The 27,913-nt window shown below is 43.9% G+C and overlaps 1 protein-coding gene across 1 annotated transcript; it reads right to left on the reverse strand.

Annotated features, from left to right (window-relative positions):
• Nucleotides 1-798: 798 nt before the first annotated feature.
• On the reverse strand, nt 799-9,170 carry LOC120447023 (protein wingless). The gene is made up of 5 exons (XM_039628347.1): nt 8,611-9,170; nt 6,699-6,949; nt 3,011-3,312; nt 1,417-1,847; nt 799-1,291 (listed from the first exon to the last, which is right to left on the reverse strand). Exons 1-5 carry the CDS (start codon nt 8,724-8,726, stop codon nt 985-987), a joined length of 1,407 nt encoding a protein of 468 aa, XP_039484281.1. The 5' UTR covers nt 8,727-9,170; the 3' UTR covers nt 799-984.
• Nucleotides 9,171-27,913: the final 18,743 nt, after the last annotated feature.

A 27,913-nucleotide genomic window follows, 5' to 3' on the forward strand; every position in this document is an offset into this window, starting at 1 on the left:
ATAAATTAATTAAATATTATATTCATATCGAGCTATTTATATACTTAGTTTAACTAGCCAGCTAAGTGCATTTAATTAGTTAGTAATACCTACATGGATGGGGGGATTTTTAAGTTAAATGCGTTTACAAAAAAAAATATTTCGTGTGCAAAATTTCATAAATTCCAAGCAACTAAAATCTTTTTCTGTACGTACGTTCTGTTCGTGGGGTTGGTATGAATTTAAACTAAAACTAAAAGTTAATTTAAACTTATTTATGTACACAAAAGATATTTGTTTGTTTTGTATGACCATGGAAGTGGAAAAACTGTAGTGGAATTTGTAGTTTGTTGCATTCCAAATGTTTTCCAGCCCTGGTTACCGATTTTCTCGAACTATTATCCTGCCCACTTCGCACACGTTTTGGTCCTGGCCAAAGCAGTGTGCAAGCAGTTCAAGCAGTGCTCGCTAGAGAGTAGAATAGAGCTGCGCGCTTTTTGAATTTTCAGTCTTGTTTTCAATGATTTAAAAAGATTTTAAACGACAGCATGGGGAGGGGAACTCAGCAGAAAGGGGACGCGCTTCGAAAACTTTAAGCTACACTAAAGTTAATTAAATTGACAGCTATTAACTAAGGGCACAAAAATTGGGGGAGGGGGGCTTTGTAATTTACAAAATATTTTGCTTCGATTGGGAGAGCGGGCTTACATGACTAAAAACTGGGCAAACACATGTTGTATTCCTCACTTCTTCTTGAAATCTATTCGTTAATATTCCTCGTGTAATACGTAATACTGCTAAAAAAAAGTGAGTGGTAAAAAGGATTTCAGATGGTACATTTCAGGGGCTAGTCGGCTAGTCGTATCTTTAACTAGGCTATAGTCTAGGCTCTTAAGGTGCTAATAACAAAGGCTAAGCGTAGACAAAATACATAACACATACAAAGAACGAAGAGGGGGGCTTCAGAGGTTGAGGGGTGGGGTGGGTTGGAGGTGGACAGTGTCCTTACAGACACGTGTAGATGACCTTCTTGGTCCGACACAGCTTGCACTTGACCTCGCAGCACCAGTGGAAGGTGCAGGCGCAGCGCTCCACCACCACGACCTCGTCCCGCCGATAGCCACGCCCACAGCACATCAGCCCACAGCCGTCGACGCCCAGCGAGGTCTCGTTGCACTGGCGCCCATGGGTGCCCAGGATACCATGCCGCAGGTTCTTCTCGCAGAAGCTCGGCGAGGGCTCCAGATAGACGAGGTCCTTCGAGCCGGGTGGCTTGTGCTCGGGATTGTGCGGATTCAGTTGGAAGTGATATCTGCAAGGAACAGAACCAGAAGGTAATGAGTAAGCATGTAATTTTAGGGAATAATATTCATTATGAACATTGATTATATAATGAGATGACTATAAAATAATAAAGTTAGGACTGGTGATCCTTACCTATTGTGCTTGCGTCCCTGACGACGTCCATTGCGTCCGCCCCTTTGGCCAGCCTGGGGCAAACTGTTGGGCGACGGCATGTTCGGATGGTGGATCTTGCTGATCGGGTGGCTGTTCTCCAGCAGGATGTCTGGTATATGATCGTTCAGCATTCGCTCCTCCTCCTCGCCGTAGACCAGGCCAGACTGGGGGATAATCAGGCCGTTGGAGCCCGCGGAATTGGAGCCGGCTGCATTGGGACTAACTGGGGCCAGAGCGTTGGTGGCCCGCAGGCTGTTGGTCACTTGCACGCGGGTGGCACCATCGAAGCGGGCCTTCAGATTGTCGCCAATCACACGGAAGTTGGCCAGTCGCATCCAGCAGGTCTTCACTGTACACGAGCCGGACATGCCATGGCATTTGCACTCCTGTCGCATCTCCGCCTGGACGTGCTGTAGATCGGAAAAAAGGAGCGGGTAGAGATTGTTCATTAGTATGACTTTATTAGGCTTCTTGCGAATCGAACGACTCGCAATATGTTTTTCACTTAATTATTTTGCTGTTTTTTTCTTGGCCTCTTGTTTTTGCCGTTTTGCTGGCTGAATGGCTGGATGGCTTACTGGCTGGTTGGAAGATTGGCGGCCCGCCTGCCACGTTGTTGCAGTTATTAAAAATCAATAAATGTTGTTGCAACTTGCTGTGTGTGTGCGCGCTTGTTGCATGTCCCCCCCGAAGTTGCTGGTTGTAATTGTTGTGCGCGGACCAAAAGTAAGAAATCAACGCAGTTGGGGGCCTTCAGTTAGTTCGGTTAGCAGCCCAATGATGATCATCATCATGCTGATCGCAATGATTACGGAGCTGCGGCCCATAACAAGTAATAAAATAATAACACAGGCGGTGGGCCCTGCCCCCTGCCCCCTGCCCCAAAAAGTCGGAGGACTAGGCCCGGATCCGTTGGGATCGGTCGACTCTAGCTGGATGCAATGGATGTTGGCGCAGTGTGCTACTTTCTACGCCCCACTAAAATGGACAGCAGGACTGGCGGTGCACAGTGGTTTGGTTATGCCACAAAAAAACGTACATTTGATTATGCTAAAAACTAACATTGATCCTGCCATTACAACTCAAACATTGGTGGGATGTAGGAATATCTTTACATTTCTGTTTTTTACCAAAATTTCCCAATTTGCGACCACTGTACAGTGGCACTAAAACTAGAGTCCTACTATTTTCTTGCATGTGGAGGGGAACTGGAAGCTGTCAACGAGTTAATATACGAGCGACACAAGCGCAAACGAGTGCAGAAATCCCCCCACATTCGCGGATGAAAGAGACAGCTGCAGGGGCAGCGAAAGAGAGGGCGCTAATCTCTACAAGCTAGGCCAATTGGCGTTCAGCTCCAATTAATTGTGGGGACGGAAATTGTCGACGCTGGTTTTTATTAGCGCTCCAGTCGTAAATCGCCCAGCCAGGCTTAAGCCGAACATTTCAACTACTTATTACGAGGTGCACTGAGCAAAAAGGTATATAAAATAAAGCCATATAATACCATATTTGTATTGACTCTATTTATAAACGTTTTTTCAGTGTATTTATGTTGGATAGCTAAACTTACCGCTCGACCCGCCTCGTTGTTGTGCAGATTCATCTTCTCGCGCAGATTGCGACCCCGCTCGCCGGTATCGACGAATTCCCGGGAGAACTTGAACCCGAATCCGATGTTGTCCGAGCAGCCGCCCCACTCCCAATCCCGGACGCCGGCCACACTGCCCGCCTGGTGGTTGGCTTGCGGGGATCTCGACTGGTGGCTGTAGTCGCAGGTGCAGGACTCTATCGATCCTTCGCTGCAGGCCCTGGCAATTGAGTGGGTCACCGCCGCGCTGGTGATGGCGTAAATGAAGCTCGTCTCGCGGCAGCCTGAAATTATAAAAAAATAAAATATTTAATAAATTGTTTATATTATAGTTCATTTAATTTAGTTATAATTTGGGCCCGCTTTTAAGGAGTATTTTAAAGCTGAGGCAAGGCACTTCTTCTACATGGCTGATTTCATGAGATTTCTTCGCCGTGCAGTCATTATTTTCGCCTTCTGGGTGTTCCACTTGGACTTCCACCGCAGAGCAATACCAATACCAATCCCAATACCGCGACCAAGACAAGATCTCAATCTCGGCCAAGTGAAGTGATGGCCGGAGACGTCGTGGGCAAGAGTTGAAAATTTTCGTTATGAGTAATGGCACTTGTCTTCCAAAGCCTGGTCAATTATGACACTTCAAGTTATCAATGCCACGATGGCACGGTGGAAAAGAGAGATGAGCGCACCAAAACCTGACACAGATTAAACGCTCAACTATAAATTCCAACTTAACACTTTGCGCCCATCTCGGCACAATCCATTTTGAGTGGACAGTTTCCCCCCCTTACCTCCTCCCCCCTCCCTTGTGCTCTTAACATTTATTTTTTTTATTTTTAGTAACTGCCTCCGTTTCTGTTTCGAGTCGCTCTCAGAAGACCATCACAGATAAAGAACAATGAAAATTGAATTTACATGTTGCAGATAATTTTTCAAGTGGTTTCGCCTCGGTTCATAGCTCAAGATATGATATGATGTACGAGTATATAGGGATGGACCCGACGGTCAGGTAGCTGAAAATTCATGAGTAGAGTCTTGTCAACCTTGTTTGGCATTTCCAGTTGCGCTTTGCAGCGTGTAAGGTACTTCAGTTCTATTATTTATTATTAAATGAAAAACTCTTTTCCCCGCTTCTATGTGAGTGAGTAACATTTTGAGCATTTGAAAGGACCAAGCCCTTTAGCCATTTTAGAAAATCCCAAAATCGCGGCCTAACCTATTTTCGTTGAGGTGTCGATTGACGTATCTGTGATTGACTAGTCTGCACTTGACGATTGACACATTCTAGCGCTCGCCGTATCACGGAAAACAACTTCCGCTTGGTGTTAGGAATTTTGCCGCTTTTGATTTCGATTTCCTGGAATTCGACCACGAAATAATTTGGTTTATTTTTTTTTTTTTCGAAACTATACCGCAGTGAGCCACCAATTCCCGGTTAATGTTTGTTTGTTTGTCGTTGGTGGTTTCGTATTCTCGTTTTTCCTCAAATTATTTCACGTATGTAACGAAATTGAAGGCGCACACACAGGTAAATTGTGTGTAAATATGTGCAAGATCTTTTGGGTCGCGATAAGACGGCGGCGCATGCGCAAACGGTATGGGAATCACAGGGGCGGGGGGTGTGAGGTGGGATCGGGGTGCAGGGGGCGGAGGAGCGGACTCAGGGGCGTGACACAGTCATTGGTGACTTTGTTTTTTGGTTTTCTTCTTTTTCTGGTGATTAGCTTAGCAAGAATTCGCGTTACCTTTTGGAAGCGAAATGTTGTTTGCATTTCGTACTCTCCCTTTGTGGCTTTGCTTTCCTCGTTTTGTGCGTAAATAGCGAACAAAAGATAATAAATACGAAATATAAACGAAATATATAAAATAAAAAGCGAGGGTGGTGCACCCTGAGCAATTAGGCAAAGAAAGGGTGTGGCATGGAAATGGAGCAACCAAGAAATAAATTTCCGCATGTAATGCGATACCTTTTTTTTCTGATTTATATAATTGCCACAAACGGATTTCCGCTGTGAGTGGGCGTGGCGCGAGCTGATTGAAATTGAGAGCAGGACGAAAATCAGAAGCAGGATGCCATGCTGATCCTCAGTCTCGCAGCCAAGAACCAAAAACCGGGAGTACAGCTCAGCTCGGGGTTAAGCTGCTTAGTGACAGCAGCATCAGCAGTTCCCGGAATAGTTTAGACCTCTTGATATAAAACCCACAGGAATATACATAGGCACATCATGGAGAGACACTGGAACGCAGGGACGCCACCCGGAGCGGCTTCGTCACGAACCGATGATGATTGCCAAAAAAGGGATCTGTACGAGGAACCCAACGAATATTCACTAATAGAGACTGCCTGTTAAAGCGTATGGCGTGGCAAATTGACAAGGTGTCACCAATTAGAAAACAAGTTAGGCCAGCCCTAGGACTTAAAACGATAGAAAAAAATATAAGAAGGAAGAAACCCAGTCAAGATGGGCATTTCGGTGTGCCCCGCTGGCAGGGTTACTACTACTTCTTTCAGTTTCCAGCAGTTTGGAAGCCACTGACTCAGCTCCGAACCCCAAGTGTTAATGGTGCGCTCTAGGTGTTAATTAGGGCCAAGGGCACGTTACGGCAAATACATTAAAAATAAAATTTGATTGTGGAAAGCGATGAAAGTGCTGCGATAAAAAGCTGTCACCAGGGCAATAATTTCCCTTTTCTTTTTAAGTAATCCATAAAATGTCGAGAGCTCATAAAAAGGATGTTGGCGCAGAGTCAAAATAACTTGATAAGGTCAAGAGCCTGGCTATAAAAGTCAGCTGCCGTTGACAGACGGACGCAGCGGAATAGGAGTATCGAAGCCACGCGACGCTTGCCACGCCCACTATATATGTATGTATATATATATATACGGACATCAGGTAGTTTCAATTTCAGTTGCAGGATCTCAGGAAGCAGGACAAAACAGTAGCTAATAAAACAGCAGGCGGGGGCGGGAGTCGTATGGATTTCCAGCTAAAAACGCGCTAGGACAAAAACTGCGCATGCGCGACTTTTGTTTACATTGATATGAAGAAAAACTGGCCGATCCGTTCTCCTGGGATTTTGCTGGCGCAGCAGGCGAACTAAACTCCCAGAAGACAAGCACGTTTGATTGATTTGAATGGCTGAGTGAGTGACAACAGTGGCTCAGTGGCTCAGTGGTGGTGCAGTGGTTCCAGTGGTGCTGCCAACTTGTGCTCATTAGCATAAACACGCTGAAACCGAAACGCAAATGGAGCAAGTGCAGCGAGCACAGAGCCAACTCTTTGTTCCTCCGACCCAAACCGATTTGGTTGTCCGTCCAGGGGAAAGTGGCCCCTTCAAAAGGGTAGTCAACCCATATACAAAATATATACATGCTACCAAGTGCTCAGATCGTATTACAATAACAAACAAGCGCCACATACGTATGTATACTGAAGATGTCCAGGGGAGTGACATTTCATAACATAAATAAAGGGCCAGTCAAAGGGAAAAACTGGATTCTCGAGCTGGGTTATGCAAGCAATTTGTGTGGTAGCCTCGTTTTCTAGTAGTTAGCTAGTAGGCGTTGCTCAGAATAGATCGATGGATCATATTTCCCAGGGTAAAAGGAGTCTTAAGTGAGTTGCAAGTACTGCGGCACTGATTAAATTAAGTCATATTGTTAGCTCACCTCGATCAACGATTTTGCCGAATAGATTCTTGCCCCTCGAGAAGTTTCTCGTCGAGCAGTTCCAGCGACGATTCCTGAACTGGTGCTGGCACTCGCTTATGGCCAAGTTGGCGCCCTTGACCAGGGCACCCAGTACACCGGGATTGTCCCTGACCAGGCGTCGCTGTTTCCTTCTCAACGTGGAGTGGATGGCGGGATCCATGTACATGATGGGCGTTATGTTGTTGGGTTCGCCGACCTTGGCAATGCCCCTAAAAGAAAATGAACCAGAAAACCGAAAGTTAATAGAGCAATCTTCGAAGGGCGGTTGTCAAAACTATTAAATGCTTGGCTGAGTTCTTCGCCTAATTATGAGAACGAGAATAAAGGGGACGAGGATTTTCACCAGCTGAACAAGTATTTTTTTTTGTCATTTTTCCAGCGGCTTTTGTGTCTTTCCACTTGACTTGAGATCGAGCTGTTTTCCTTTTGGCAGTGCTTATCTTTTTTTTCGGTTTTTCATTTGCGGCTTTTCTGTGTCTTTTTCATTGCGTTTAGTTGTTGTTTCTGGGCGGTATACGTCAATTGCCGGCGTTACTCATGCATAAACCACACACAAACGCATACATATGTATATAAATTAGGTACACTCACACGGGGATGGACAAATATTTGCAGACACCTGTCGGCTAACGCTTTTCTTCTCTCTGACCTGTCATACTTTATTTTCTTGTTTCAATTGTTGATCTTTATTATATTTTTTCCGCGCTTCATTAGCAACAACGTGTATATATACATTTATTTATTCACATAACAAACAATAAACAAGCATAAACAAATGTTTATTGACAGGCAGCGGAGAATGCAAATTAATTGCCAATTCAATTGAATGCTGATTGCGGTGGGAACAGAACGTTGCGCAATGCAACGAAAATTAATAAAAGTACGTAAATAAAACAAAATAAAAACTTGATCGAAAGTGTAACATCTGTGGCGATCAGCGGGTCAGCGATTGCCAATCGATTTCAATTCCCAGGCGGATTAAATCGATGCCCCGAACGGAGATTTATGCGACGGCAATCCGAAGTCGCAGCCGCAATTTGTGCGTTGTGCTTTTATGTATTTGTGTTGATTTTTATTGTTCAGGTCGAAATTTATGCCGTTATAAAAAGTTATTAAGGCTTAGCTGAAGTTTTGCACATGATAAAAGTCAAACAAACAACTCATCAAAGCGCAGAGAATCTGTGGGAGCTGATTAATAATAGCAATGACAAATATCAGTTAGTGCCTAAATATTTGACTTTAAACATTTACGATTACGGTTCAGCCAAAATGTCAAAAAAACCTAATACATTATTTATATTTAGCGAAAGAAAAATCAAGTTTAATCAGTCAATTTATATCAATAATTTTTCCACACACCAAACGAAAGACTTAGGCAACGAACTTGATTTAATAACTGTAGTTGCATCGCCGCGGTAGATCCCCAAGTCTGGACTTCCTTATCGAGTCTTTATTGCCCCCCTGCCATTCACCCAAAAGCCCATTCATATCTAAAACTGTGTCACACACACACAAAGTAAAAGTTGAATGCGCGCTTAGAATTTTTAATTGCTTTCATCTGGCGAGAAGATGAACGAAGTTGGGAAGAAGTCGAAGCTTTGTTTTTTTTTTAGTTTTTAGTGTGTGTGCATTTTGTGGCTTCCGCATTTGGTGCGTGACGCACAAGACCTTTAAACTTTTTTTTTTTATTTGGTTTGTTTGTGGGTTTGTTGCTGTGGGAAATGTTTCTCGAAATATTTGGGCGCGTGCCCTGTTGTTGTTCGTTGACTTCTGCTTTTCAATTTTTCCCCGGCTGGTGTTTGCTGATATTATTTTCGATCGCTCGCTAATTGCCCAATTTAATGGAAGGGAAAATATTGGATGAACTTACCACCACATGGAGCCCCGGCCCCTTCCGGATTTCTGTTTGCCCTCGACTTGGCTGAGACTGCTGCCGCCGCTGCACAGGGCCATCAGGCAGATTACGAAGATATAGCTGATATCCATTATTGCTGATTGCAGATCGGGTTTATCTGTTCGACGGCACACACACTGGCACTCTCACTGACACACTGAAGTTGTTGTTTGTTTGCGAATGGTTTGGTTTGGTTTGGTTATATTGAATGTATCGAGCAATTTCGCGTTCAATTAGCGCACTATAAATGAGGCATAATCATCATTAGCATGCGTATGCCGATATTGCTGCTCATATTTGTGCGATTAATTCCGCTAGATCACACGGCAATCATGGGACACAACAAGAACTTGTAAGTTTTCCACGCATATATGTACATATATGTATGTAATATATGTTGTATTGTGAATGCGGCTGTTTCGATGGGAACACACTCGGCTCGCTCTAGTTATAGAGATGGCTAGTTATAGATCGGTGGATCGGTAGATCGCGGCGTTTTCGAGCGGAGGAGTGAAGATTGTTGCCCGGTTCAGTGCCAACGCTTAACTGAAACACACGGTGCGTTCTTTCGTCCGACTCTGCGTTTGTCAGCAGCGACCCGAGATCCCCGATCCGATCCGATCCCGATCGCATCGTCGGTCTTCGTCTTCGGATCGCACACACGACTGCGGCTACGACCGCCGCCGCCCGATGGTGTGTGTGTGCGAGTGGGGTGGAGCTATAGCCTGTCTCCAGCCTTGCAGTTGCGTGCGCCAAAAGAGCACCGCTCTATGGCGCGCTGATCGTACGTTCTCTCTGTCACTTCGTGATCGTTTCGTGTGTGTTGCGCTTTGAAGTGAGTGTACGTGCGCGTGTGTATGCGTGTGTGTGCGGTATATAGCCAGCATGGCCCAATAAGAAATGGCGGAAATGGAAAAACTCTGCCCGGCATTTTCGGTGTAATCGATTGTATTGCCCGATTATTTGCGCAACCTCACGAGTTTCGTCATAGCGTCGACTGCATTTAATTATACTTATTTGTCGCAATTTTTTCGCCTATTTCTGTTGGGTATTTATGGGATTGGTTTGTTTTCATGGTGCTTTTGATACGCTTACTGTTTGGCTAATAAAGGGTTTGCACTATTATTTTCGACTGTTGAGGTGGGCTTTTATCTTTAGCCTGTGGGTGATCATACTTTTAACATAAAATAGCATTAAAAAATAATTAGCTTTTGACTATGAATGTATGCCTATACATTTCCATTTTAAATATTGGGAAATATTGAAATCATTGTTAAACAAAATAAATACATAGTTTCCTCTTTCCTAAAAACTTTTCCATGCATTTGCCGTGCCAGAACAAGTTTTCTGCTGCTTTTCGGAGTAGATTTCGGAGTAGCCTTATGTAGTGCGCTCGAATGCAGCCAGCTCACTCACTCTCACACACTCTGGCATGCCCAACCGAGTTTATGTCTTACCTTTTCCTCATCCATTGCTTGGCCGCTTCCACTAATTGGACAGTGTGTGCAGCCCAAGAAGAGCAGGTAACCCCCACCTTATTCGCTGCCCCCACCTTTGGAAGGCTTCTCTTTCAGCCATTTTCCATGAACTACACATTTACTCGCTGTTCAGAGCATGTTAGAACTGATAATTAGAGTAAGACTCTAGTTAATTCACATTAAGCATGATTCCAGCTTATAAACATAAATGCTACTAATAAATATATATTCCTTTATTTTTCATGTCATATGTAAACAAGCACAGGAAGCGGCACAAAATGGCGAACGGAAAGAGTTCCGTTTTCGGTTTAGGCCCAATAATATCCCTTGGCAAATATTAGCGCAGTCTGGGCGCTGGAAAAAGAGTTAGGTGAAAAGGGTGGAGGAGTTGCAGGAAATGGTGTATGTTTATTTGCTTAGGCCCCGGGGCCTGAAAAATTAGCGCGTTCTTATTAATTTTATTGCAGCGGAAAATCCAAATGATGAGACACACACGCACACGCACTCCCAGACATTCACGGCGAGTGAGTAGGAACAGAAGGCTGGAATGTAAATATATCATAAAATCGAAACCCCTTCGCCGCTGTAGGTAGAGTGATCAGTGATCACCTCTCTCGTCTTTCGTCTCTCGTCTTTCGAGGTTGTAAAAATAACATAATAACCCAAATCGGCAGACCTACTAAAGTCTGGTGGGTCTATTCATTAACTAATGGCAGATAGCGAGAGTGGTGATAATTTCTTTACGATAAGCAATTATTTGAGGCAATTAAAGTGTTCTTTGGTAGAAAAATGTTGCTCTAATCAAGACGTAATCGGTGCAGTAACGCATAACTTAAAATGCCAAATGAAATTAAATTTAGTTTCTTAACAATTCTCATCATAATTATCGTAATAAAAATGAAAAACGGAAGTATATTGCTACATCTGTCTCCGTCAAATTGTAAATTCCATGTGCACATGTGTTTTTCTGCATAATTGTTGCCGAGTTGCTGAGTTCGTATTTTGGTTAGCCAACACAAAACAGGTCGTAACAAATTCGAGGCTAACCAAGAGGCGACCTTCAATGCGATATGGCTAATCCATCAAAGTAATATCTATTCGTAAAACAACGCCACAACAATTCTAAACAAACCAAAACCGATCGAAGTCCAAAACCCCCGAGAGTTTCGACCTTCAACAGAACCAAATATGTATGTATTTTTCCTACCAACCGAGTGATGTGTGTCCTTGGACATTTATTGAAGGTCTACGATTTGGTCAACCAACAAGGAGCTGGAACGCAGAGGAGTTACCCAAACTCAGGTGATTAGAAAACAAGTCGAAAAGTCAAACTTTTGTTGCGTTGCATTTGCATTTGCATTCGAGTTTTCACAGCTACAAATTTCCTTTTTTTCCAGGGGGAGTTGTTTCACTAAAAGTGTAAAATCTCGGCTCATAATTGCAAATAATCGCCGGCGTTGAAGCGCGACTAAAACGCTGGAGGCGGGGGGCGTGGTCCTGTACCTGGTCAGCAGGCAGCAGGCAGACTTCCCTGCTAATCGCTCACAATCGGAATTTATATGGTCGGCAATCATTTGGCATCATTTGCAACTTTGCGTCTCTGCGACTTCCAATTTTGTTTGCCTTTTACCCTCTGAATATGTAGTTGTCAAGCATTTGCCGAATTAGCCACGCTGTGTCCTGTCAGCAGAATTGGTAGAATCAGCAGCAGCAGCAACGGCCACTGGCCAGGGGTCATAGGTCAGCAGCGATCGCCGCATGACTCTGCTGGGCCCGTTTTCGTCCCTCGCAGGGTGTGAAAATTGCTTCCAAATAAAAATTTGCAACACTACAACTTTATGGGCCTCCTGTTTCTCAAACAGCTAATGTGCCGTGCAAAAATGCTACGCTTCGATCGGGCTTGGTATTTGGTATAGGGATTGGGATTGGGACCAGAATACGGGGTTCCAGGTTCCAGGTCCCGTGATCATTGCTGCGATCATGGACAGCTCGCGATCGGAGGAGATCGGAGATCTTCAGCTGAGCGTGTCGTGTCTTTGTTGATGGCAAACAGTCGGGCGGGCACTTGCTGTGTGTCTTCTGCATGTTTTATTGCACTCGATTTTACGCTCGAATCTGCTGCGGAGTTTGGCCCAGATGATCGGCCATAGATCGATATTGATCGAGTCTAATGGGCATGACATGAGACGATTAACCCGGTGCAAGAGGTTGTAAATGTTTATCGTGGGCTCTTATGGCAGATCAACGCCATTAGGGCACGTTTGGTCATAATTGGGGAGTAAACTCTCTTTGCCGCCTGTTTTCTTATAATCTGTTATTTTAGTAGCTTATATATTGTTGGTAGTGGATTTTTGAAACACTTTGCAAGGATCAACAGTTTGATGGACTTTTATTTGGGGCATAGATCCTTTTGTGTTTGATTTTATTCTCAGAAATAAGGTATTGGGTGAGTTTAATAAACACCTTTATGTTTTCTGCTTAGCACACTTTCTGTTATGTAAAGCATTCCCTTTTTGATTACCCTTAACTTCCAGTTGTATTACGCCAAAGTAAAATTGTATGAATGAAGCCTTAGCTGCAGTTATTCAAGTTTAGCCAAAGTTTTCAAGACTTTCTGTGCTGGCCATTCTAAGATCCGATACAGATGCTTGAGTTATCTTAGCATTAGCCCGAAGATTGCCCAACACTCTTAGCCTTAATAACCACCAATGGCCAACTCCAGATTCCAGATTCGAGATTCCACATCCAGAGCTTGCGTGCTCTCCACCTCCACTCCCACTCCGGCCGAGATGCTACGATTGTGATGCCTGGGCCTGCCATTGATGACTCCACATAATTTGCTCCTGCCCACTTTTTCGCTTCCAAGAAGTGGGAATGCGGATGGACGGAGGGGCGCATGTATATGGGTGAGATTTGAAAATAAGCCATAATCAACGCCATCATCATCATCATTGGCAGTAGAAGCAGAAGAAGTAGAAGTAGTGGAAGCATCGATGATGGTGGTCGATCTCTGGTGTCTGGTCTCTGGACCTGCTCGACCGACCAATAAGGTGAGAGGTTTGGCCGCCTGGTCCACCCCTCCCACTGCCGCTCCTCACCTGGCAACAAAAACAACAGTTACCACTAACCAACTGTTGGTTCTCTTACCGCTCGAGGCGTTAATATTTTTTTTTTGTTTTTTTCTGGCCCAGTCCGCTTTTGGGATCGTTGCGTGTCTTTCTCTTTCGCTGGGAGGTCCATTTTGTTGTTAACTTCACTCCGCTACTAAACAATAAATTTTCGTTGCCTGCGCGCTGCCTGTTCGACATGGTTCACGCACTTTAGGCCAAAATATGCCACTAATAACTACCGAAAATGGTTGTCCGGCCCCGAAAGACTCCAAAAAGTTGAGAAAAATGGGCGTTTAGTTACGCTTTGATGACAGTGTAGAATTTCGGGCTCCGACAATTTATATTTCCCGTTCCCCCGCCAGCGAAAGAAAAAGGCAGCCAGTTTTTGTTACCAAAAAATTTATGCACCGAGGGAAAAGAGTGCACTTACTTAATTCAAATCACTTGCTAAGAGACTTGTATGTTAATAAAAGGATTAAGATACATTTTACATACATTTGCAAAAGCCATTTAAGAAATAAACTCTCTTGTTATTTAATGTTTTTTCTTTATTACTTTTACTATACTTTTTTTGCAGTGCATGACCAGCGGTTTTTTGGCTGTTAAGTGCTTATAAAATGTGGAAATTATATCTTAGCATGCTCGGCTACACTTTCTGGCCCGGCCTAACTATAGGTGTTAAAGTTCTGCTTATCGCGAGTTAATAACAATTAAATACCAGGCGGCGGAATGCATAATGCATTATCATCGTCCACGCTGGCGGTCTGCGAACTCCGGAAGTGCGAGCCGTCGAGCAGCCATCGAGGAAACATGGCGGGGCGAAGGGGGAACCACCGGAGCGTGTGGTGGTGGCATGTGCAAAAGAGTAGAGTGGTGCTCATGGTGGTGGTGCTGCTGCTGGTGGTGGTGGCGATCTCTTTTCGGCGGCGCAGGAAGCCATTTTAGTGCTGACATTATGGTAACAAGATCCGTAATGGGCTCACAGGGAAATGGCAACGAAATGGTAAATATCAGACGAATGCAAAGGGGTTGATATGCTGATTATCTGCGATTAAAGTTGATTACTTGGTAATGGTTTTTTATGAAAAAAAGGATTTTAATCTGATATCTCTGGCTTGTAAGTGCTACGTAACTTTCCTGCATAGTATAAGCATTTTACCAAATTGTTAACTTAATAATAACATATCACACATAGGCATAGGGAATTAAATAGTTTAAATAATTGAAATATTTTGGTAAGCTAATCAGTTGCCACCTAGCAACTCTTTGGTTAACACACGCCCCACTCATTTATTTACCACTCGTTTGATGGCCACATATCTTGGGCGTGGCAGTTGGCCATCAACCATCAACCATCAACCATCGGCGTGTTGGCTTTTTACTTCAGCAGCGTTATTGGCGCCATTTTGCTGGCAATTAATTTGAATTTTTCCTGGCGTTAATTGCACAATGACAAAGCTGTCGTCGCCTGTCGCCGCCAGTAGCCAGCAGCAGCACCTCGTCTTCATTATTTGCCGTTTAAACAGCAGTCGAAGACAAGTTGCTACCGCTGCGCCTTCTTTTTTTTTGATGCGCCACAAAAGCACACACACAAAAAAAGCCCAGAGCCGCGAGATCTTAGTAGCAGCATCCGCCACACAGGCCAACACAAAATACCAAACAGCAAATACAAAATACAGAATACGGAATACAAAAACGAAGCCAAAAACACCAAATAGCTAGCAAACAGCGAAGAAAACAAGTTGGCCAAAAGCCACTAAGCCACTCAGCCACTTGGCTTGGCTGACGTTGGTCGCAGTCACTAGCGACCGTGTTTGCCTATTTGTTTATGGCCTTAAGCCGCCTCGACTGCCGCCTGTCAATAACTGTGGGAAAAGCCAACAAAACTTGATGCGCACCTCCCAACTTTGTTGGGGGGGGAAAGGAGGGGGCTAGGCGAAATCGAGATCATTGGAGATCCATTGGACAGCAGTGGCGTTAAATGGTAATCGCAAGTGGCTGCCCTTGTTCCACATGCTCCAAGATCCTCCAAGATCGTGGGCTTATCGTAATCGTTGATTCTCCATGATTTCAGCTTTAAGTAGAGGATCTGCGATATGGTAGCTATAGGTAGTGAAGTAAAATCACGTGAAACGACCACCCAAAATGGTTTATTTCGCTTCCTGGAAATGCACACTTTGTTCGCCCCATATGACTAATTAATATGTGGCCTTTTTGGCACAATTGTTTGGCTACCGATGCTTGGATGGCTTGGAGGATTTCCAGGAAGATTACACAAATAATTAAGTTGTTGTTTAAGGGTTCATTATTTTTCACGGCTTTTGTCGGCCTGCGAACTGCTGACCTTTTGTCCTGGCGGCGGCACAAGTCACACATCCATCCGAGGGTAGCAGCCAACAGCTGGCCACTTAAAATCGATTTCGAGGATTCAACGTTATCCTTCGACCATGGCGAATGGGGGCCGGGATTTCGATTGGTATGCGATCTACTGGTCTCTGCTCTATTCAATTCCCAATGGAAGACAGAACGCTGTCGTACGTGGGTCGGCGGCATTGGGTCAAAGGGCAGCGTCAACGGCGTCACCAGGTCGCGACTCGATCTTGGCGCCAAAAAGAATGCCAGAAATGTTGCTGCCCCCGCTCACAATTGGATTCGCACTTCATAAAATGCATAATGTAATTGCGGGGCCCCCCACACGAAAATCGAGAAAATCTGAGAATCGGAAAATTGTAGAATTGTAGAATCGAGAAAATCGGAAAATTCAATTATTAAGTAGTGGAAGTAGCAGGAAATCCAGCGACATCAAGGCGGCGCCAAACCTGCACTTGATTTCCCTCCACTGATCTCCACAGTCTGACGCAATAATTAAGTCATTTTAATTATTAGATGACAGCCACCAAAAGCAGAACACCACCAAAACACAAAACACACAAAAAAGAAACTCTGCCGCCGCCGACTATTTTTGGTATTTTCCCTCGGTCTCGCCAAATCCTCGAGAGAGTTTTTTTTTTTATTTTTTGTTTATTTTGACTTGATTCAGGTTTTTCACACATTCGCTGTTTCGGCGTGTTTTTTTCCAATCGCTGGCGGCAACTGCAACTGGCGACAACTCGGAACGAATTTTGGTCAGCAGTTAATAAGTTTCCACATTTTATGCAAGTGTCTCTCGCACTCAGCGTTGTTTTCCTTCTGTCGTCATTGAGTAGTTTGGGAAATTTACACGCTTAAGTGGATGGATGCACAATGCACAATGCACAAATGCACAATGCCGTTGAAGGAAAATCACGTACACGTGCCGCTCTCTGCGCTGATCAAGGACTTTTGAATTTGAAATGTTGAAATGTTGAAATGTTTTCGTAGGACATTGACTTTTGCCTGCGCCCGAAAACCCATGCCAAACATGTCCGCATATCCAAGATTCTCTAAGTAGGGCTCGGCTCTACGCTAAGCCCCTGTTTGGTTATTTAGTCCCTGTTTTTTCCCACTCGGATTGGCCTTTCAAGCGGTAAGTGGCCGTGTCGTGTGGTCCGGGAAAACTTCGGATATATTAACTAAGGTCTTGGTTTCATGTAACAGGAAGCAATTAGGGATATTGAGAAAAACCAAGGCAGCTGGTCGCAGAACTTGGACCAAACCTCTTTACATTGCTAGTAACTTTGAATAATGTATTTAAATATACAATAATGTTGTCATTTTATATACCGTTTATTATTAAAATCTCTTTGTAAAATAAGAATTGCAAGTTCAATACTTGAAAAGTTGAAGAGCAAGGACTGCAGTAAAATGATTCCTGAATTTAGCTGGTAACTAATACCTCGCCTATATTGTCCTCGCCTTATTGTTGCAAAAAGAGAGAAGATTCTGCAAATACATAATACTAAGTGATCTCCAATTGATGGCGGATTCTGTGCACCTAATGCTAATCCCTCTCGAGCATAGAGTTTCCCATGAGAAGAGTCAATACAGCAGTGCAGCAGTACCCAAAAAACATTCCCAGGCCCCGGAAAAACAGTGTGTGAGTGAGTTGGGAAATTCCCCAGGACAACGTGGCATTTCCTTTCTGCCTCCTTGGTCTTTGCTGCCCTCTTGCTATCCGCTCAATGAAAGTTGCGCTGGTTTTATAATCTATAATGTCTATATGTAGTTTTCCTGGCTGTCGGCACTTTTGCCCTGTGAGAGCAATCGAAGCAACTTACTGTTCATATATAAAGATTACATTTTGGGTGGCATTTTTCGTTGGAAAGATAAGGCCGAAAGGGAATCGGAATCGACCTCACCCATTGACCAAAACTCGCTCCCCGAAAAAAAAGTGGTAGTAGTAGAGAAATACAGATGAAGACATAGGCATAAAGCGTGGCTAATCGAACATTTCGAGCAGAGTCGGTTTGAGTCAAGTCAAAGTCAGATTCACACCGGCGATAAGCGGCCTAACCAATATCTACAGGTGATAATTATATAATTTGTGACGGATGGACAAGCACATAAAAATGTTTCACTACAGAATATTTTTTTTTATAGTCACTCCCTTCGCCTTCTCTGTTTGCGCCGTCGAGTGTCTTTTGTCTTTCGCCTCCATTTCTTTGTTTGCTGACGATGGCATGAGTTAGGAGGTGTGGCCCATACACCCGGACAAAAGTGGCCCAAATAGTGAAATCTGATCAAAACTATGGCTGGGAATTATTGTGTGGAATGCAGTTAAAGGACAATTGAGAATTATAATTGTAAGATGGTTTGTAGAAACTTTATTATCCTGAGTATAAAGTTAGTTCAATTACCTATAGGTAAACTACAATAGGAAATATACTTTTGAATAACTGAATAATATTTATTCACTCTATGAGAGATATACATTTACATGGTAAATTGAGGCATTTTTTCGAGTGCACTAAGCTCGAGTAATGCCGATGGGAAAGTGCCGGCGAAGGAGTCAAAACTGTAGCACTGGGTGGGCCGTGGGAGTTTCAGCAAAGAGCTGGCACTTAGAGAAGTACACACATAGGTGGGTTGGCAGAATTCCCAGATCCTCCAGATACTCCAAACACGATCTCTTCGCCGTGGCTCGCCTTTTGTTCGTGCTTAATTGTCGTTGCGGGGAATTGTTTGGAATTGCTGGGTTTGGGTCTTGGCGGATTCCGTAAATTTCGCATTCGTTCCAAACCGCAGAGCTATGGGCTATTCGTCATTCGCTTGTCCGACTGCCTGACCATCTCGACCAACATGACCATCATGACCATCATGACCATCATGACCATCATGAGCATCATGACCATCATGAGCATCATGACCATGTCCATCATTATCGTCATCCGTCCGATCATGATCTTGTTTGATTTTTTGCGATTTAGCAAAAATGACTTTTTGCTGGCCCAAAGTCTTTCGGACCTCAACTGCTGGGCCGCGCGTTCTTTTCACAGCATTTCACAGTTTTTGTGGCCAATATTAATTTCGCAAACGTTTTAAATGGCTAAGACGGAGGCCCATAACTTTAAATATGCCATGTGAAGCAGTGAACGAGGCAGGGAAAAAACCAATCTCGTACCAAAAATCCTTTTTCCAGTGACAGTTTCGCAGCAACAAAAAGTTTGGCAAAAAAGTTCTGTCTGTTGCCGTGGCTTCTGCTGCTTTTTGGCATTTTTCTGTACGCATTTCATTTGGTTTTTGGATATTTTTTTGCTGGCTTTTTCATCGACATTTCATCTCCGAGAGCGTGCAATTCTCCGGAGACATTTTTGTGCTGGCCAGCACAAAAAACTAGAACGATCCACGGAGATTTATTTCTTTCGTTAAGGATTTCTGAGACGGTTTTGCATTGCAGATCCTTGTTACGCGACGGATTCGTCATTATCTCATTTCTTCATGGCCAGATCCCGAGCTGTCAGTCAATCCAGTCGGTGTTCAATTCACCCAACTTCGATCCTTTTGGACAGTCAACTCTCGTCATGGCATCGTGGCAAATGTTTAACATTTGTACGCCTGTTTTTTTTTTTATTTATTTATTAATTTTGCTTAGCTTTTTGTGATTTTTTCGCGTACACGGCCATGGCAATAAAAAAATGCGTTTCTTTTGTTTCTCGCTCGACCATTTTTTTGTTCAATAATAAAGAAATATTTTTAATAAGCTTTCATTCATTTTTAACGAGGGTTAAACATTCTGTAGCGACATTCATTTTTTCAGCGTTTTGTTTGCCTTCCTGCGATTCGATTTGATTCATCTAATGGATTTTTGGAAGCCGATCGAAATGGACCCATGGGAGTCACTCGAATGATGTGTACAAAATCTGTAAATTCAATCAAATTGCAATTAAATGGATGAGTAAGAAATTTCTCGATCTCTGCTGATTTTGATATAAATAATGTTCAAGCTGTGAGAAATATTGCCCATACCCTTTTCCCTCTCTTATTACTTATTACTTAAGTTATTGATTCGATAAAGTCGTAAACATTTCCTATCTATTTTGATTACTTAATCTTAAAACAAAGCAAGCGATTGTTTTTTCTGCATCTGTGCCTGCGGCCAAGTCAATAACCGCCCCCATTTAATTTGCAAAGTGTATCTCACAGGTGAAAGATACAAAGTACGGCAAGTACGAAGGGGGCCACTTGGCAATCTGAATGGAAAATTGCAGACATCGAGGCAGACACACGCCCCATTAGGGCCGACATTATCGTTTCCATTTCCAGACATTTTGCAAAGCATTTTCGGATTGCAGAATGGGGAAAACGAAAATGAAAATTGACATTGAAATGGAAATGGAAATTGAAATGAAAATGGAAATGAAAATGGAAATGGAAACGGAGTTGCCTCGAGGGCCATGTGGCCGCCGCCCATCTGTTTTTATGCCCATAATGGAGCGCTCAATATGCAAAACCATTATTGAGGAAGTTGGGCGAGGTTATGGATGATAAGACAACTGAATGGCCGAATGGCTGAATGGCCAGCAGATCAGAGAAAATGTTTCTGGCTGATGAGCGGGCCACTTGTGGCGCAAATCGTTTAAAAAACATTTGCAATTGTGCGATCGGTAGTTTTATTTTTTTTTGTTTTTTGGTTACTTGTGGGCCACCCTGAAGGTCCTGAAGGATGTGCCGACAAAAGGAACTAACTGTTCATCGCACACGTTGAAGATGAAGATGAAAATGTAGAGGAAGGGACCGTTGGACCGTCGGACAGAGGCGTTTGTATGCCAGCAACTGACAGCTAAAGAATGGGCCAAAATCCTAGTCGATAAGGAGGCAGGGTCCTCGAATCCTCACCCTCACCCTCACCCTCAACCTCACCCTCTGTGAAAGTAAATGCTTGTCAGCTGCGGCAGGAAACACACAACACACACCCAAAGAGAAAAAAAAAAAAGGAGAGAAATACAAGTTAATAATGTCTTCATTATTGTTGAAGCGTAACTAACGTGGTTTACACATATTAGCCGGGCCAGCTCGCTGGGAAAGGTGAAAGACAGCGTTGAAAATTGCCATCTAGGTGGGCCAGGGACCGGGTCCGATCAATGAGACCTCAACCGATCCACAATTGTATCTCCTCCTCTGGTCCACAGCCCCAGCACCGTCCATCCACCATACACATCTACGAGTATATGTGTATATCTGCTGTGATAAGGCGTAAGGCCCCTGCCGGTTGACATGACACAATTTTTATTCAAATGGCCAGCAACATGAGGCTGCATTATCGCCGGTGGGAATGTCGCCCAAGACGCGAGCAAAGACGATGAGACTGTGCACAGTGGGGCAAGGTCTTTATTTTGTAACATATAACGTGGAATAATTGGCTTTGCTTGTATAAATTACCAAGATTTTTTATCAGCTGACATACGTACTTTTTTAATCAGAAAATTACTCATTACTCCAGAGTGAACACCAGTTTTATTCACAACCTGTTATTTCTTCTATTAGGCATTTAAACTTGTACAACCAATTTGTTTAGACATCATTTTGAGGGATTTCGGCCCAGTGTGCGAATAATGGGATCCCCTGGCGAGCATAACTTTATCACTTCATTTGCTGCCGGAGCTGCAGTTTGACCATCACTTCAGTTCGCTGCTTCCACTTCTTTGATTTCGCCTCCCTTCGGTGCTCGGATTCAGTTTTCCGACTTGGTCGACCGCATGCCGCGTGTGGCGGTAGCCAAGATTGAGCCAAGATCGGACCAAAGACTAAAGACCAAAGACTCAAGACTAAAGACCGGACCGGACTGGACTGGACCGCTCGTCATCATCAACATATGCAGCTCTATGTCGGACCAACCGCACAGCAGCCCAACAAAACAGGCGACCACCCAGCTCAGCCCAACCTGAGATCTCGTAGAGAATATGATGCGAATGGGTATGGGAATGGGAACGGGAACGGGAATGGGAATGGGCATAAGAATCGGAATGGTACTGAGTAACTAAGGGACTGCCCGTTGCGTTTGGCATTCTTTGGGCTGTCATCGCCCCTGACTAGAAACGGAGATAAATGGTAACAGACTCTGGATAGAGCGGTATCCCATACGGAGTCGCAAATTGGCAGCTGGTCGTCAAGTGCTTCCGTTTGCTTTCCCTTTCCCTTTTTCCCTTTTCCCCTTACCAGTTTTCCCATTGGCCTGAATGCCACCATTGGTCAGTTCCGGCGCCGCATATGCCGCAAAGATAAAAATAAATAAGCGAATGAATTGGGCACTATTTAAAGTGACCTCCCCTCCCACACCCACAAACCCCTTATGATGCCAACTAAATGCTCTTAACTGATGGGTTTCCCTGATGAGGAAAACATACAGTCGCACGTCGATAAAATGGTCAACAAAGCTATATATTACCTAAACTTCAATTCAAAATACTACTTTTTTAGCAAAATATACTTATATGCAGAGGAATATATAAGAGGAAGCTACCGATTCAGTTACTTGAATTCGACTTGGCGAGGCACTACTGTATGCGCCTATCTCCTCGACCAATGCGGAACAGCTGGGCAGCTGCCTCAAGTCCAGATATCTCGCCTGGATGTGGGACAAAGTAATGCGGCATATTTAGTGGGTTTTATATGTTAGTATGAGCAGGAGGCAGGCAGATGCCGCGTGAGGAGGGCATAAAACGAGAGCAAACTACTAAAAGGCTCTGGCTGTCGTCGTGGCCAGATAAGATTAAAAACAATTTTATTGCAGCTCTTTAGTTGGACTCGCATGGCTGGGATCCCAAAAACCCAAACTCAAGCCCAAACCCAAACCCAAACCCAAAGACGAACCAAGACCAAGTCGAAACCTAAACCGTAACCCAAGAGCCTGTAATTTAATTAATTTAATTTTTATTCAAAAAAATGCCTTTTGATAAGCGCAGACAAAGTTGAGGCCCCACAGCTGAACGAACAGGCTCCCACATTCCTTAACGAAAAACGAGAAACCTCGACAAAAAAAAAAAAAAGAGGCCGAATGATTGTGGCTTAAATCGATTAATGCTCCTAATCTGAGCCAAGAATCTCCGGTGCTGTGGGATCTTCGGGTTCTGGCTTCATTCAGGCCCTCTCACTCGCCCCTCTCCCTCCCACTCGCCCCCTCTCGCTCGCTCATTGATTCATTAAAGATTTTTATTAAAAGGTTTTAATACTCGCATTAACTCCACACGATCACCGGACGACTGCCGGAGTCGCACTGCCATTGGTCAAGTTTTAATGCTGGATCTTGGATCTCCGGTGCTGGCGCTTCTTTTTGCGCTGTCATCCATCGTGTCAGGTTTTGTGCGTTTTCATGCCGCCTCTTTTTCATTTTCCCCCGCTCGACCGACCGCCTCTTGCCCTCCGCCTTTTTTTTTTTTGTGGAAAGTGTGAGAAAGGAAATATCTTCATTGTGCGATCAGCCGAGCGATCAGCGATCGACAATCCACAACAAAGTGCAGCCCTATGCAGCATTAATTGTGCCACAAAAGATCAACAAGTCAGGGCGTTGATGATTGGCTTCATCTTCATTAAGATGGGATCGTATCGTATCGTATCGGATTGGATTGGATCGGATGGGTTTGGATGGGATTGGATTGGATCGGCTTGGATGGTGTGCCCGTGGAGTCACTTCACCGCAGGAATGTTAAAAAAAACGCAAACGCACATGGAATTTCCCTTTTTCGGGCCGCTACAAAATATGGTTTTGTTTCTTAATGTTTCACAATTTGTTATTGGCTCGGGCCTAATAGGTTCTAATTGAGATGGAGCTAGCTCGACCTGGGTCTGGGCATTAATTGAATTGACAACCACGGGTCTCTAAAAGTAAACGGAAAACGGCAGCTGGCGCTATGTCCACAAGCAAACACTGAGAAAAATTGCATGTATGCGAAGGATATTTCCCTAAAAGCAAGCATATACATAAAAATCTTATTTTTGAAGGTATTGAGGTCAATATAGAGGAGAATATGGAGGAGGATATAGAGGAGGATTTGATGATATAATAAAAGTTATATGAATTTCAAACTTAGTATCCATAGTTATTTCCAGCCTTATTGGATCATTTTATTTCAGGAACATCACTATTAAATTACTATAGTATAAGACCATTATTTCAGTGTAGCAACTGCGATCCGATCAAGGAGTGCTCACCTCTGGCTGCGACTTGGACTCCAGCTCCATCTCCACCTCCAACAGCATGTTGCACCATTAAGCGACCAAAGCGGGCCAAACCTGAACACGGAAAAAGGTTAAAAGGTTCAACATTTCATTGTTGCTGTTGCCTTTGAATTAATTTTTATTGTTATTGTTATTGTCTTTTTTTTTTTTGTTGGTGGCTTGCTTCGGGCTGTGAACTCAATTAAATGAAACGCCAGGCGATCCGATCGAAGATGTCATCAGTTTTACAGCATGGAAAGCAGCCGCAGCAGCTGGTGGCGCCTCCAAAAACACAGTTTTTTCTTCGTTTTGGTGTGACATGTGGCGACAAATTAAGGTTACGTATACGACACAGGGATGTGGAGTATATGGGGGCTATCCCCCGATCTCAAGCTGGGGTGTTGATGTGTGGCCAACTAAGGAACTGGCGCGGCGAGGAATTAATCAAGGTTAGAGTGTGGAAAGTTTGGGGCAGGTCAGGGATATAGAGAGCATGGGATTTATGGGAGCTTGGGATAAATAAATTGAAACATAAATAATTGAAAAAACATTGCTAGTAATTGAAAATTTAATATGTTGAATGTGTTATATTAAATAAGAATGAATCTTATTTATATTTATATTGTAAGCCACTTTGGTTGCCCCTCTTACACCCTGAAGCTGAGCGTCATTATTTTCATAGTAATTATCGTGATCACGGATGAGGGGCTCAAGCTAAGTGCTGTGTGCGGTGCGCTCCACTAGCACAACTCAATCTCAATCTGCAGCGATGCCTGGCCAGAGATCGCCCCTGGGTCAACATCTCAGGAGCTGGCCAAGATGCGGCAGCCACCAAGCGGCAAACCAAACCAAAGAAAACCCGGGCGAACTAAACCAACTAAACCGAACCAATCAAGCGATAAAACATCCAAAACTAAGCAAACAGAGAGGGACAAACAGCAAAGAAGCAGCAGGGCCTGCAGATCGTGTGGATGTCTATATGTCTATATGGATTCCGATGCGGACGAATGGCCCGGGGGCGATCAGGGAACGGGTAGAGATCTTGCCGATCGGTGAATTTGAAAGAAAATTAAATCCGTAAATGAGGAAATCAAATATCGTAAAGTGCGCAGTCTTGGTGGCAAGTGGATTTCATGGATGAGCTGGAGGCGGAGGAGGATGGGATGGCATGGGATGGCATAGGATGGCATGGGATGGCATGGGATGGGATAGTCGCTGGGTTGGCGGGGAGTAAGCCACTTGCTTTGCCCATCTTCCCATGAATGTGAGCAAACAGAGAGTGAGCGGCCGTGGAAGCAAAAGAGATATTAGCGTTTTGCCGCCTAGACCTAAACTGCTGCACTGAGAAAAACGAACCTGAAAGCAGTCGAACAATTTTATTTGAAATGAGTAGTAAAGGTAGGTAGCCTGTATATCAAAAATATAGGTAAGAATATGATGGAAATATGTATATATTTTATTTTATATATTTTTAAAATATAAATATTAGTTAAAGATATAAATTTGATTTAAGCTAGTGATTTATGTTAGTAATTTAAAATGTATGAAATACATATTTGGCGTCCTTTTTTCTTCCAGTAATGCATTGCCCACACCTCGTCCCTCTCCTCCATCACCACCTCCACCCCCTCCCCGCCACTTCCCTCTCCGATTTGTTTGCCCAAAACATTTCCCAATTCTCTGATGCATTTTATGAACGCGTGCAAGGCGCTGTTCAAACAAAAGGCTAAATGCATTCTTAACCTTTTTCCTCCGCTGCCCCTTTGCCGTACCTGTATTGGCCATATAGCATGGATATATATACATAGTTTTGGTATATAGGGTTAAGGTCGTGGCGCGTGAGTTCTTTAAATTGACACAACAAACAGCATCGGGAATTTGAGAATTTGAGAATTTGTTGAAAAAACAGAAATCAGAATGCACTTTTCGGGCCAAGAAGGGAAATTGAAAATGGCTTAATTAGTCGATGTCGGTTGGAAACCCTTGAAGACTTGAAGATTTAAAGATTTGAAGACGCAGACTTTCCGTTCACGGACTGACAAAATATTTGCCAAACTCTTTTGACAGCTGTCAAGTGGTGAGCCGGAAAATGGAAACGTAGCATTTAATTTTCCCTTCGGTTGGGTATTATTTCTCTTTGGGGATCCGTTTTCCTATGCAAATTTGCCGATGCACTTTGTGTGTGGTTGGGATTTTCCTCCTGTCAAACTCCATTTTCCAGCCATGTATAGTGCATGTGCATTGTACATGCCTGAAAGCACTCGAAAACTCAAAAAAACTGAAAAAAAGAAACATTTTTTGTTTCGCCCAAATGAAATTTTCGCTTAATCTTGCACATGTGAGGAGCGGTGCAGCTGAGCAGGAAGTGATTTTCCAATGATTAACTTTGCTGAAAGGAGATTTCTTCGGCTGCGCACGTTAGATACACATATCTACAGATACGGATACAGATACAGATACAGATATGGATGCTTAGATAGTGGGATACACAGGCGGAAAAGAGGCTCTCAGGGGCCGGTGATCGCGTTGTACCTTTTTGCTTATCATCAAGCAGACATCGCCGATCGGCGCTCATTCATAAATGTGCACAAAGTTGACAATCTTACTCAACTCCTGCCGATGCATAAAGATAACTGAGATATATGCGATTTAATGAGTCCGCTCCCCGCCCATCGGCTTTTCCTTCTCACTGGGCAAAAGTATCGATTGCACTTGGCCAAACAGGGCCAAATGGAAAACTGGTACCACGCTGATGATCTGGAGCAGCGTTCCTTTTTTTTTTTTTCACACACACGACGCTTAGACTAGGGATGGCATCGTGAACATTTTTTTAACTAAATGGGATATATTTGCTTGAAATATATTTTACTTGATAATTAGCAAGCATTTTCTAATTTAAGCCGTCTTATGTTGATTCCGTTTCCAAGCTGAACTTGCATTCAAGTTATTTTTATTTAAAAAACTCGAAATTGCGTGACTAAATCGCAATCACGGACTCACCTCCGGCACAGGTACAAAGAGGTGCAAGTCGGCATCCGACGAGGAAGCGGTGGTAGAGGAGATGTGGCACGCAGCAGCGGCAGCAACTTTGGCGGTCCTTTTCCAGGAAGTTGCGCCTGGCGTGCGCGCTCATCGCAGCTGCCATCCAGCAGTCCCAGTCCCAGTCCCAGTCCCAGTCCCAGTCCCATTCGCAGTACCAGTCCCAGTCTCAGGCCAACTCGAGCCATCCAGCTGAATCCCATTCACGCGAGTGGCCCATCGGCCCATCTCACCCGACTCCCTCGTGCGCATCTGAAGTTTTATGCAAATTAAGCAACGGCAGCAGCATCGGCAGCTACGTGAGTTTTTAGCCTACTTTATGGGCCCCGCTCATTGTCAGCTTCTTTTCGATGCAGTAATGCCCGTAGAGACTGTGGCCAAAATAGCTAGAAATTTTGAATATGCACCAAATGTCTTTTGAATACATTTAAACTCAAATGCTAGTGTATGTTACTTTCTAGATTAAACAGTTGATTCGCAAATGAAAAAATATTCATAGAATTACTAAATAGATAGTTTTTCTTCTCTGCCGGATGATTTGTATTTTGTTATTTTCCATATATTTCCAAGGATATTCCAAACGTTGCATCCTTTGAGCCACCTGATCATAGCCAACTGAGCAGCACTGTTGCGATTGTGGTGCTGGCTTGTGTTGGTGTTGTTGTTGTTGCTGTGGCACTTGTTGTCGAGCTGTCCAACTGTCGAGGAGGTAGGTACTCGGCACTTAAGCACTGCCAGTTTCTGAGTTCCCCTTCGTATCTGTATCTGCAAGATTGTCGTGTACCTTTTTGTTGTCTATTAGCGAACAGCGTTTTCGCTCGGATACGGAACTCTCATTCGCATTCGCATTCGCATTATCATTCGCATATGCGCATGCGCTTGAGCGGATTTAGCTTAATTTAAATCCAAATCTCTGTGTATCGCTATGCGGCAGTTTATTGTTTTGCAAGTGAACGCTCCATTGTGTCCATCGAGTAGCACGGGCTGCACATCCCAAGCCTAATCAGGGGTTCGGGTTTAGAGTTCAAAGAGGCAGGGGCAAGGGCGTTAGGGTAATATGCCTGGAAATTGGACTACATT

The sequence above is a fragment of the Drosophila santomea genome, chromosome 2L, assembly GCF_016746245.2.
Source record: "Drosophila santomea strain STO CAGO 1482 chromosome 2L, Prin_Dsan_1.1, whole genome shotgun sequence".
Lineage (NCBI taxonomy): Eukaryota > Metazoa > Arthropoda > Insecta > Diptera > Drosophilidae > Drosophila > Drosophila santomea.

What these genes read in the sequence shown, in the direction of transcription:
- LOC120447023 (XM_039628347.1), bottom strand. Translation starts at nt 8,726, where the DNA reads ATGGATATCAGCTATATCTTCGTAATCTGCCTGATGGCCCTGTGCAGC. An exon ending in GGCCGGGGCTCCATGTGGTG is followed by an intron (nt 6,950 to 8,610) that starts GTAAGTTCATCC and finishes ATTTTCTTTTAG; the next exon opens with GGGCATTGCCAAGGTCGGCG. An exon ending in CGGCAAAATCGTTGATCGAG is followed by an intron (nt 3,313 to 6,698) that starts GTGAGCTAACAA and finishes TTATAATTTCAG; the next exon opens with GCTGCCGCGAGACGAGCTTC.